Source organism: Solanum stenotomum, chromosome 4, assembly GCF_019186545.1.
Source record: "Solanum stenotomum isolate F172 chromosome 4, ASM1918654v1, whole genome shotgun sequence".
NCBI lineage: Eukaryota > Viridiplantae > Streptophyta > Magnoliopsida > Solanales > Solanaceae > Solanum > Solanum stenotomum.
In genome coordinates this window covers 23,859,541-23,872,558 of record NC_064285.1, presented here as the reverse complement: position 1 = coordinate 23,872,558, position 13,018 = coordinate 23,859,541, and the positions used below count along the sequence as shown (strand labels likewise).

The 13,018-nt window shown below is 33.5% G+C and overlaps 1 protein-coding gene across 1 annotated transcript; it reads right to left on the bottom strand.

Annotated features, from left to right (window-relative positions):
* Window positions 1-4,212: 4,212 nt before the first annotated feature.
* LOC125861879 (agmatine deiminase) lies at window positions 4,213-11,982 on the bottom strand. Its single transcript, XM_049541787.1, has 10 exons — window positions 11,835-11,982; window positions 10,122-10,235; window positions 9,929-10,018; window positions 9,735-9,819; window positions 8,492-8,547; window positions 8,313-8,391; window positions 7,683-7,817; window positions 6,047-6,279; window positions 5,063-5,221; window positions 4,213-4,493 (listed from the first exon to the last, which is right to left on the bottom strand). Exons 1-10 carry the CDS (start codon window positions 11,919-11,921, stop codon window positions 4,404-4,406), a joined length of 1,128 nt encoding a protein of 375 aa, XP_049397744.1. The 5' UTR covers window positions 11,922-11,982; the 3' UTR covers window positions 4,213-4,403.
* Window positions 11,983-13,018: the final 1,036 nt, after the last annotated feature.

The following is a 13,018-nucleotide window of genomic DNA, read 5'->3' as shown; positions in this document are numbered from 1 at the left end:
GAAACTTGTATGAAATCTGATTAATACATGTATTCCTCTGACTTTAGTGTTTGATTGTTGGATATTGTATGAATTGTGATAAAATATTGATACACAAATGGTATGAATGTTTATACGAAATTAATGAATGTTTACATGAAATTGATTTTTCGTTGGTATATATATTTGTGNAACTAGAGTTTTTTTTTCTAAAAATATCACATTATGCTTATTTTATATTCTAAACATATTTTTGGATGAAACGTGTATGAAATCTGATTAATACATGTATTCCTCTGACTTTAATGTTTGATTGTTGGATATTGTATGAATTGTGATAAAATATTGATACACAAATGGTATGAATGTTTATACGAAATTAATGAATGTTTACATGAAATTGATTTTTCGTTGGTATATATATTTGTGATATAAACTGAAGTTAGTATTTGAATGACACTTGAATAAGATTGGTATAAAGATTGTTTTAATTTCATTTATAGTAGGACACCAGTTGAAAATCAAATTAATATTCATGATAAACAACATTAATTACTCAGGATACCAAATGCATTCCATAATTACCTTGTATAATTATCATTAATATTAACACTATCTTATATATTAAACTGAAATAAATTTTATTTCCAACAGTATGCAATTTGTATGATTAATGAATGCATCGTGTATAAAAAATGAACAGTTTATTAAACACTTAGTTATAATGCATTTCACACCAATTATGTTTCATATTAAAATAAAACATGAGTCTAAAAGACAAAATAAAATTAAAATTTTATATAGTCTAAACAAATAAATAATTATTTTTTTTGCACAGGATAATTTGAACATGTCGTCCTGTTGTGGCCAACTTGACGACATCTACTGCAAGTAACTTTAGACTTTTTGAATTTTACATCAGCAAATCCCTCCCAGCGTTCAAGTTGCGGTCTTCCTGCTGTTTTCTTTGGACCGGGCGACATCAATTTAGGCTCTGAAACATAACTTGGTATATCCCACGTACTCTCGCATGGAAGAGGTTCAACAGGGATGACATATGTATCTTGAAAATTCTTCAGGCTATAAACAGGAGAGCAGTAATATGTTTCATGTAGTCTTTTGTATCTAAGAACTGCTATTCCATGCCAGCACGGTATCTCATCATTTTGAAATCTTCCGCAACTACACATCTTAGTGTTTAAGTTTACTATGTACCGCTTTGGTCCATCAACAACATCATGCATATCAATTGTTGATGGTATTACCCAACACACAAAAATATTAATCATTAAAATGATGTTACAAAAAAACAAGCCAAAAAAAAGGTTTGAATTATGCTTACAGAATGGATATCAAATTAATGTACTGTTTATTCTAGTCGGCAATTTATACTAAATTAATTCAATAATCATACTAATTGCATACATGAATACATTTAAATAATAATGAATAAAGGAAAAATCATACCCTCATACTGCTAGACAAAACAATACTTTTCTGGAGCATAAGATCATATTTTTTGTAAGCTGTGATCTAGTTTTTGCAGCCTCCTCGTTGTGCTTATGAATCCATCTTTGAACCGTTACCCTCATAAATTCAAGAAGTGAAATCACTGGCAACCTCCTTGCTATCCTGTTAACATTATTCAAAGATTCGGCTATGTTTGAAGTCATGGTCCATGTTCGCTTACATTTTGAATAAGCCCTTGACCACTTGCTGTACCCGATATCATATAAATAATCTCGTATTCTTAGATCTATCTGGTCTATTCTTTGCATAATCGCCTCAAATTGTTGTATTGTATAAGCCTTTGCCATTGTAAAAAATAGCTTCTTCAAATCTTCAGTATTCCTATGAAAGTTCTTCAAAACATTNAAATAATCTCTTATTCTTAGATCTATCTGGTCTATTCTTTGCATAATCGCCTCAAATTGTTGTATTGATAAGCCTTTGCCATTGTAAAAAATAGCTTATTCAAATCTTCAGTATTCCTATGAAAGTTCTTCAAAACATTACAGCATAAGTGTCATATGCAAGCAAAATGTTCCAATCCAGGATATACTCTGGTAGTCCCTTTCCATATGCTCTCGTTTTCATCTGACATAAAACACATGTTTTCCCTTTCTCCATATGCTTCCCTAAACTGTTCAAAGAACCAGGTCCATGATGCATCATTCTCAGAATCCACTATGGCATAAGCAAGTGGAAGTATGTGACCTGATGCATTAATTAAAAAAAACATCATACAAATTTAAAACACACCTTATATCATATTTATTGTTGATTATAAATGTAAAAGATTCAAAAAATACCTCCTAGATCCATAGTGCTTGCAGTCAACATTGTACCACCATATGAGCCTCTTAAAGCTGTCCTATCAACAACTACAATTGGCCTACAATACTCCCAACCTCTAATACATGCTTCTAATGCAACAAATGCATATAAGAATTTATCACATTCCGTCCTTTCTAATTTTAAAATCGAACCGGGATATGTCTGCTCCAATATGTATAGATAACCTGGAAGTTTTTTAGTTTTTACAATTAATTTTATAATTAGATAGTTGAACATTACAACACAACAAATATACTAGTTGGATAATGGACACCAATTATATACCAAATACACTAAAAAATAATTAAAAAAATCCATCAAAAACTGATATACCAAATACACTAAAAAAAAAATACACATTCAAACAATCAATTAAATCCTTACCAAGATGAACTAGAACGAGTCACAAGAAATTTGAATTTTTTCACAACTCCATAATGTCGCATCACCTCCATGAGTGTTTCTTTATCATTGTAAATCTGATTTTCAGCTATAAATAAATTAGAAAGGTCACTGATTACTCCATTTCCTTCATCAGTATTTTCATCAACAACTTCATCTAAATTCACTCCTATCAAGCGGATGGAGTTGCTGGAGTATAAATCAAAGTTAGTTAGTGTTCTACTAACATCAGAATGTCTCCTATCCACAACAACTACAGAATCCTGATTATCTATTGCTATATTCTCAAAGTTATGCATAATGAATATTTTGTAAAGAAATCTACGTTAACTTTCTTTTGATCTTAAAAAATCCGCACACCAACATCATTGTGGATACTAACAGGGGTACATCTGTCACTAACTATATATTTTATCTCTATCTTGATGAATTTACCCTTTTTCTCCTTCTTCTTTTCCCTTCTCCTTTCTCTTTATCCTTAGCGTGAAATTCCAAATTCTAAAACTGACTAAAATCTGATTTGACCCATATTAAACTCCTAAAAACGGATTAAAATAATAGGGCAATGAAAAGACTAAAATACCCCTTAAAATTCCGGATTGGACATTTCCTTAATCCAACATCCCTACTTCCAAAGGGAATAACTTACTCATACAAACTCGGAATCGAGCAAACTTGGCGGTGTTGGAAAGATCATTCCAAGGTCTTTCCAACCATATCTGAAATCACACCTAACTCATCCTGAGCTAGGAATTATAGCCGTTTGAAGTTGACCAAAAACTCACTTTTACTTAAAAATTTTCAGATTTCCTCATTCTTTCCAAAAGTAACTATTTCCAAATTTTAAACTTCCTTCTAATTCTTTCTAGTTGCGAGATGTTATAACGTTAATCTACCTCTGGTTGATATTTTGCAGGGAATCCCAAAATATGTATAGGAGATGGTGACAAATAAGAGAAGGTTGACTGAGTATGAGACGGTAGCACTTACTGAAGAGTGCAGTTCCAGAATATAGAATAGGTTGCCCACCAAGTTGAAAGATCCGGATAATTTCATGGTGTAAATTACAATTTGGCCAAGTGTTCATCTCGTGGGTTATGTGATTTAGGTTCAAGTAAAAGTCTCATGCTTACATCCTCGTATCAAAAGTTGGGGTTGTAAGTAGGATCAGACTTAGCTAATAGACAAAAGTAGAAAGAATTTTTTTTTACCCTTTTCTCTTTTTAAAAGCACTTTAAAAAAAACACTTATTAAAATAAGTTAATTTTAGAAATTTAACCAAACAATGTACAAAAACGATTCAAGTTTAGCATTATCAAGAAGTGCTACCGACGGTATTAACAAAAATCAATCCAAACTTTCTTGATTGAGATTATAATTTTATAAAAATGAACTCTTTCAATCTTCGACTCAAAAAGCAAGCAAGAGGCAGTATGCATTCTAGATTTCAGTATAATATCCAAAAAACAGTTACTATTGAAAATCTAAGGCTTTAAAAAAAATCGTACTTTGACCTGGATCCAGACATTATTTTTGCACTCCAGAATCTCGAAAGAATAAGCAAATACAGAAACTAAAGCTCATCTTGAACATGTGATCGCGAAGAATTCCCATGTTATCACTTGCAAATGCCAAATCTTATTATCCATCTGCTAAGATATGGAATCATTTATAATCTTGGGTGATTATTCTGGGCCGGTTGGCTGCTGCTGTGTGATACAATGTATATTTCCACCTGCCAGTACAATTTCCCTAGCACCTTCAATTCCTACAACCTGCACCAATCATATATTCAAAATTGAGTTCTGGAGGAAAAATTCAGATTTTATAACTCAAGCGTGACGAAATATTGGGTGCAAGAATGAGTTAAAGCATGAATTTTTCTTTCCATCACAGTATCAGACTGCAATTGATCAAGTCATTTCATCGAATATTTCATGACCATAGTGGTTAAGAAAAAAGTTCACATATTTAGCATCTCTCAATTACAATGCCAAATCAGTGGGTACTAAATGATATTGGAACTATGTGCATGTACGAGGAGTAGGTTTAACGATTACTAAACTATGTGGATGCATGAGCACATCAATAGTCATCATTTATAATCAAATGCTTGGTCTTGTTTGTTCCTTTCTTATATCAATGGATTCTTCTGTCTAACATCTGAGATTCTTGAAGGAATCTTTCTCATGACTTTATTATTATCGTCTTCGATCATTCTAGGTCATGAAAAGCAATATTTACTGCAAAGGGTTGCCTGGTAACTTTTTTATACTGGTCTTTCCATTATGTTCAATAACTACTGACTCTTGCAAATAGCAACCAGATCAAATTCCTTGCTTACCTCATGATTTGGAAATGCCTGTGAGAGGACTCTAATAGCTTCTTCATCCCATTTTTTATCCCCAAATTGCGGAGTAATAATTGCACCATTAGCAATGTAGAAGTTTACATAAGAAGCAGCAAGCCTTGTACCTGAAGGCCTAGGTTTAGCTTCACCATCCTGTAAAAGACAATAGTAGGATGAGATCAGAATGATAAGACTCCCAAAAAGGAACCGAGAAAGATGCTTGATTTTCTACTTACGGATAGTAGTTTCTCAAGAAAGTAGAATGGTGAAGCTAGAAAAGTGCTTGGGGGACTTTGGAGTTTGGAAAGATTACTATTGCATGAGATCTATAACGTCAATAATATAATGTTCCTCAAGATATAATTTAGTTTCGAAGGATCATGTTTTTCAGAAAGACATAGGTGTGCATCCCCTGAATCATGGATATTTCATTCAAGCAGTCGTTACAGAAGGTCAAGTTACATTCTGTCTTTTCACAGAACATGACCAAGAAGTCTGTCAAAAGCTTGGAATTAAAAGGCCACACAATTTCTCTAGGGACTTCGTCTTTTGAGTCGATGCAGTGGTGTAAAAGGATAGTTGTTTCAATTAATTTATACACAAAGATTTATGATTACTGTTCTGTGAGCAAAAGGAAAGTTACACTTCAACAGAGAGGAAGACGACGACAACGACATACCCAGTGTAATCAACAGAAAGGAAGACAACGTCATAGAAAAAACAAATGTAATCCATATTTAGTGATCTTTGATCCAAAATTTCAACTGATGAAAACCATCCTACCCATGAATGTGTTGCATATAAATAGAAAAAGAAAAGAGAACTAAATCATCATTTCTATATCATATTAACAAATTCTACCAAACATTGACTTGAGAGTCATTGATATTTTTAGACAGCTCTGCAATTTATCTTTTTTCTTTTTATTTTATGAATGACAATTGTAGAATATTACCAAAAAGGTACCAAAAACATTACCTGAACTATTCCAGCTGCTTCCTCATCTGTCATATAGAGTGGCCCAGGTACATGGAGTTTGATCACTTGTATTTTTCTACCACTGGCATCAGAAGTATTTTCAAGAATAAAGAGTGCTTCAAAGGATCTTTCATACTGTTCATCAGATAGATCATCAGTCCAAGACAACAAAACAACACCAGGTTTCACAAAACAGCACATGTTGTCGATATGACCATTTGTATCCTCATCACCTGCAACGTCAACAGTAAACTAAAACCTAACTATTCACTTCTCTATGATTATTTTGGAAAAAATAAGAAAAAGAAAGGGAAACATTAGTGCATAAATTTTGAAAGATAAACAATAAAACCGTGAACTCATTGAACAGTTAACATCCTAATACATTATTTGAATACGAGACTTAAACTCTCTAATAAGAAATTTTTTATAGGTTAATAACCTCCAAGTAACTAACAAAATTTCAATATACCAACTTTATTCCGATTATTAAAATTAATATTCTTTTATGTAGGTCCCTTTGGATTGTTCTTTAGAGAAAAAAATTGAATGTGATTCCGCGTTGTCATTAAAATATCAAGTATTTTAGATTATTAAAGGGCATTTTGATCCTGCAATAACGTTATAATCGACTCAGTATTCAATTCTCTTCTCATCTTTCCTTCAACTAATTTCTTCTTCGCAAATATGAAAACAACATAGATATATCAAGTTTTAAAGATTTCTTTGTAATGAAATCCTTATAATTGGCTCAGACTTAAAGGTCAATACCATTAAGTTAGCTAATTTTGTACTTTAACATTTCCAGGGAGGTTCTTTGGAGATGCCCGGAGGCTAGAGGTGTACATGTGGTGTACACTAGGACGATTAAGGACATGTACGATGGAGTCAAGACCCAGGTAAGGACAGGCAGACACGCAGAGCACTTCCTAGTTGTGATGGGGTTGCACCAGTGATGAACTCTTAGCCCATTTTTATTTGCTTGTTAATGGATGAATTGACGCGGCAAATCCAATGTGCGGTGTCATAATGTATGTTATTTGCGGAGGATATAGTTCCGATTGATGAGACTCGTGGCAAAGTTAACTAAGTTGCGCGGACTCTTCACTTTCGATGCTGCACCCGTGTCGGATTCTCCAAAAATACACTACTTTTGGCAAATCCAACACGCACCCCTTGACATTTGTGAAGAGTCCGAGCAACATAGAAGTTAGCGCTAAGTTGGAAGTTTGGAGACGGACTCTGGAGTTTAAGGGATTCAAGTTGAGCAAGACCAAGACAGAATATTTGGCGTGCAAGTTCAGTGACGCATGAACCTAGCATGGAAATGAGGCATGATATCCCGACAATCCAAAAGAGATGAAGTTTTAAGTATCTTGGATCTATTACCAAGGATAGGGGCGATCGATGATGTCACACATTGTATTGGTGTAGGAAATTTCAAGATTCTCACGGCTGTTGTCTTATTCAAAAATGAGAATGGATGCACATCATACTAATGACACAACCAAGGATTGAACTTTGTTAAATCCAACACTACCACATGAAAGCATGGAATTTTGCAGGTCAAGGACACAATTTGACTAATATTAACTATGTGCACAGGAAAATATAAGTTCATGAGCACAATGAATACCAAGCAACCCTCGAGGCAGCCAAATAATCTTCCTGACTCCAAGATATGCTTTTAGTTCATTCTCAATCTGTTCCTTAGACAAATGGGGATTCCTGTTTTTGTTCAGGAGACACTCTTCTGTTGCGAGACAAGTCCCTGAAGAGAGGATAAAAGAGGATAAGATAGCATGTTCTTTGCATCCAAACAACAATCACTAGATCGCTATATGAATTCAGAATACATACAATATGAGATTCAAGGAAAACAGATAAAGACACCCCATGGAACTGATAAACGCCTAAGTAGATGAAAGTAAATTACCAGCAGAACCTTCAACTCTTTTTTTCAGCATTCTAAACTTCAATATGTTGGCACATTCAGTACCTTATATTACTAGCAATAAAATTTAAGATGTCATAGTTCAAGAATTAATAATTAAGTTTTGTAACGGAGAAGCTATGACGTGGTTTTTGGCTTCAATACTTTAGTTGCTTAATATCTTACAGGCAGATGATCGGGAGTTTGTCTATGACTGGAGTTTCATAAATAGATCACAGCTACCGAAATCAACTCTCTGAAATGGAGAAGAGACTCGTTTTCAAACTATAAGGAAATCAAGTCGAGTTCAGAAAATAAATAAAATGTATCTACCTTCTCCATCAACATGAATGCTTCCACCTTCAAGAATCATAGACTGCGGAAACCTTGGGAGCTTTTCAATTGCCAAAATCTAAGCAAGAGAACAGAATGGTTAACTCAATGGAGGTGTATCTAATGACCAATAATGTACTATCAACAAGACACATTTGCAGCATTTACAATTTGCAGACCTTTCTTGCAACAAGAAGGTCAAGATTCCAGTCTTTGTAACAACCCTCATCAACACCTATATATTTCAAATATCACCATCATGAATATGTTTTGCCAGAGCGAAAGAAACCAAACGTATCTTGCATCAAATCCAAGGACAACCATATATTACTGAATATGGTTTTGAGACAATATTACTATGGCAAGACAGAAGTCACAGAACAAAGCACACATGTGATTTAACCAAACACACTAAAGTATGTTTCTCTTTGTGGAAGTTCTAGGCAATCAAAGCAGAATACTAAACACAGAAGATAAATATCCTGAGTCCTTCAACATATCATCAAACTGTATTTCTATGGATTCCATATGATATGACAAGCGGGAGAATAATCGTGTCATATGCTGGAGCTGAATGCTAAGAAAGCCTCGAGCATTTGAGAAGGAACAAGTCAACATAAAGTACCATCATGTCAGATTGGCTATTAGCTAAATTATCTGATGATTGACATCTGGGGAAAAAGGATTTCTTTAGTGGGATAGATGAGAATTTTCCCTTGACAATAAAAACTCACATTTCTGACTCCAGAGCATATAGCTTAAAGATCAATCTATGGAGGACTAATAGTTTGCTACAAACAAGATAATCATAAGTTTGAACCTTTAGTTCCGTAAATTGCAGATTTGAGACTGTTAGGAACCCAAAAAGTCTCCAACCTTATGCTGTAAATTTCCAAGTACAACACAAAGATGACAACACACTACACTGTTATATATTTCCACCAACTAATAGAACAAATTTACAAATACACAAACAAGATCTGTGAATGATAATTCACCCAACAACCAAGGTATTTCGAGTAACCTTACCCTCCAGTTTAACTACTGAACCAATATCCTCCAGAATAAACTGCCTGTCTTCCTTAATAACCATCTTGACTTCTATGTAACTGCTAAGTAACTGCTAAAAATACATATACATAGTAATAACTAAATAAAGCAGTAATACTTAGGCCTTCTTTCCACCCTTCTTCCTGCGTTTATAGACCTTAGTTACAGCAGGTCTAACAGAGACTGAGTATATTTGTTAAGCCTCCAAAGGAAAAACAAAACCTTAAAATTAATGGAAATCGGATTGCATTTTGTAGGTAACAGGTGAAAACTCCTGGAACAGGAGACTCCAGTTGACAGCTTTTGCGAGAAAAAAGAAAAACAGCATAGATGTTCCTCATAGATATCAAGAGTGGGATCCAAATCTCTTACCACCCCAGCTATTGAAGGTCCAATCAATCCCTGCAACACTTGACACTGCATGTTCTGCATTTGCTGTGGTATTTCTGATGACAAACTGCATAGATAAAGATTAAAAAAAAAAAAAAAAATTGTAACTTCCTCTGCGGTGTGACGGTTAAAAGTAAATACCATTTGAATTCCACAGAAAGGAAACAGTAGCTCACAGTTGGACCAGTATCACGAAACCAAGAATCATTGATGCTCATCTCCACAACCCTGATATGTTTAGGCAACAAGCTGCATGCATTTTCCCACTGTACAACATAGATGTGTGTTAGAACCACACGCTAGGGAATAAAGAGAAACTAACATGATGTGAGAAGAAAACTTTTTGGATGCCTTCAAAAAACTGTCAACCTGAGCAGCACTAGCGCAGACTGTTACTGGTTCAAATCTTGAAATAGCAGATGCTACAGTTGCAAATACACGCTGACCGTGGACTCCATTATTTCGCCAGTTATCTGGACGCTCCTACATCTCAATAATAAAGCTATCAGCAAATAGACACCCAAACTTTTCTCTGGTTCTTTTTAAGCAATTACTACCAGAATATTCTGCTGCACAGAAAGTTGAGCCAAAAAGAAAGGGAAGGAAAAAGAAATAAAATTGGGATATAGTACTAATTGACCAGGGATGAAGATACATAGCCTTTTAAGAAAATATAAAGTCATAACAAAATGTCAACCATACAAATGGTATCATAAAATGTCATTAATAAATGTGAAATCTTCAGTTTAAACAAAGAGATTGTTCACATTGCGAAATCTACTCTACCAGCCGTACACAGAGGTAGATTTAAAATTTGAAGTTTATGGGTTCTACCAACTCTAGTTTGCCATCGAACCCACAACTAATTTATGCAACTGGGTTGGCAGTTTATACATGTACATATTTAGCGGATTTCCCAACACTTATACAAGGTGTGGAGCTACTGGGTTCAGCCAAACCCGTATAATATACTATACATCCACCTCTGTTCATACTCTACTAAGATGGAACTCCAATACAAAATTTCAAACAGAGACTTCTGACACTTATGATACAAAAGGGAACTAAAGATAACTTTCACCGATAATAAGAAAGGAGAGAACCAGGAACTGAGTTCGTGTTTGCTGATGAGTCAAGTTCCTTCTCACTGGCATCAGAACAGCTTTAAAATACAAGTATGACAATTCGCTCTTAAACAAGAAGTGCAACGAATCACATTCCTGAATAATATGCAAACTCACTAAACAACAAGTTGCACCAATTCCATTCATCCTGATTGGCACAATGCTTAATTTTGCAGCTACATATTGGCATGTTACTGAATTACATGCTATATTTGATAAGCATAGCTGCATCCTCACTTATCAATTATCTAACGATTAGAGTCTGTGGGGTGAGATTATATATATTTACATGCATTATTTTATTTTAATTATCAATTTTACGGTTACTAGTATTACTATTATGGTCCAAGATGGAAACAGAGGTTTCTGCTAAACCCGAGTTAGTATTTACACCAGAAACCAGCAACTTTAATTTTCTCTAAAAGAGTCGTAACTTCCTCATACGATAGCGAAATGACCCAGATTTTTCCTAAATGTCTTAAATAATTATACGGAACTGCTCGGTAAACAATTATATCATATTCAGCAATAAAAGTCTAATCTCACCTTAGCAAAAATACACCAAACTTTGCAAATCAGTCCTATAATTCATGCACAAACTTTCAGAAGTTTCAGAAATAATTTTCTGGATTTCAAGTCAAATATGAACTTCCTATTGAAATTCATCAAATTCTCCTACAACAGAACTAAAAGGGTAGAGTAGGAGCAGCCAAGGGTAACCACAAAAAACATTGGATCATTTCTAGTAGGATTTGTTGCAACCATCCAAAACAAAACTTTTCAGATAAAACTTCCATGATTAGCGATCATCCTTAAATCCACACAGACACCACAGATACAGAGCTAACTAACTAACCCTAAAACGAAAGAACCAAAACCAGAACCAAAAATTAAATTATGCAAGAAGAATAAATCTCAGTGAAACAATTGGCAAGTTGAAGGAATATAGAATTCTCACCGGCCAACCCATCCAACAACAAGAGTGGGGTTCCCATTCAGCAGGCATACGGTATCCATTTTCAACCGGCGTACCTGTCAGATCCATCACTAACCTCTTCTTCTCTCTCACTAACACAAGCAAACATTAATATACAGTGTTTTAAAAAGCCTATTAGAAAAAAAGCACTGCCGCGTCTGTACTTTATATTTTTTTTATTACTTGCTCTGTTTCAATTTTATGACACATTTTAGATATTGAGATTCAAATCACTCTATCTTTGATCTAAATTTTTTCTTTATTTTTTAAATGTTTTGAATTATCAATTATTGAGATTTGAGACTTATCCTTTTTATTTAGTTTACAAATATATAAATTTTATTTTTTAAAAATTTGAATATTTCATGAGAAAATTCTCGATCAAACTTAAATTGTTTGACACTTGAAAAACAAAATGTGTCACATAAATTGAAATAGAGGGAGTATTTATTGTTATTATTTTATGGAGCACATCTTTCAGAGTTGGGAACCTAAATAAGTCACAAAAACATAAAAGTGACCAAAATAAGTCACTACTTTAGTAAGTAACTAAAATAGGTTTAGTGGAAGAAAAAATCTAACTTTATCTAATGTTTTAAATGTTTTTCGTTAGTCTCATAACGTGTATATTTTAATATGTAACGGAGCTATTTTCTACACTTTATAAAATGAAACTATTTCTTACACTTTATAAAGTGTAAGGTTTTCTTACACTTTGTAAAGTGTAAGGTTTTCTTACACTTTGTAAAGTGGAACTTTTTCTTACACTTTGTAAAGTGGAAGAAAAAATTTTGTTTTACAAAAAGGAATATTTTTCACGTTTTTATCTCTTTATGAAGCTTTTGCAGTGTTTGTCATATAATTATATTGATTTGACATATCATAAAAATGGAAAAAATTATTACACTATGTATTTTTATTTTTTTATTTTGAAAAATCTTCCAATCTCTATTTAAGGAGGACGTTCAAACATAGTTGATAGCACCTACAACATAAAGTCTTCTATATTTGTTCATTTCAATCTCAAAAAAAAAATGTCTTCTAAACCAAAAGTTAGAGTTTTGATTTACTGAGATGGCGAAATTATACATGACGAAAATACCATTTATTATAATTGTCCTCCCAAATATAATGCTAAATATTCAATTAATGTCCGATATCATAAA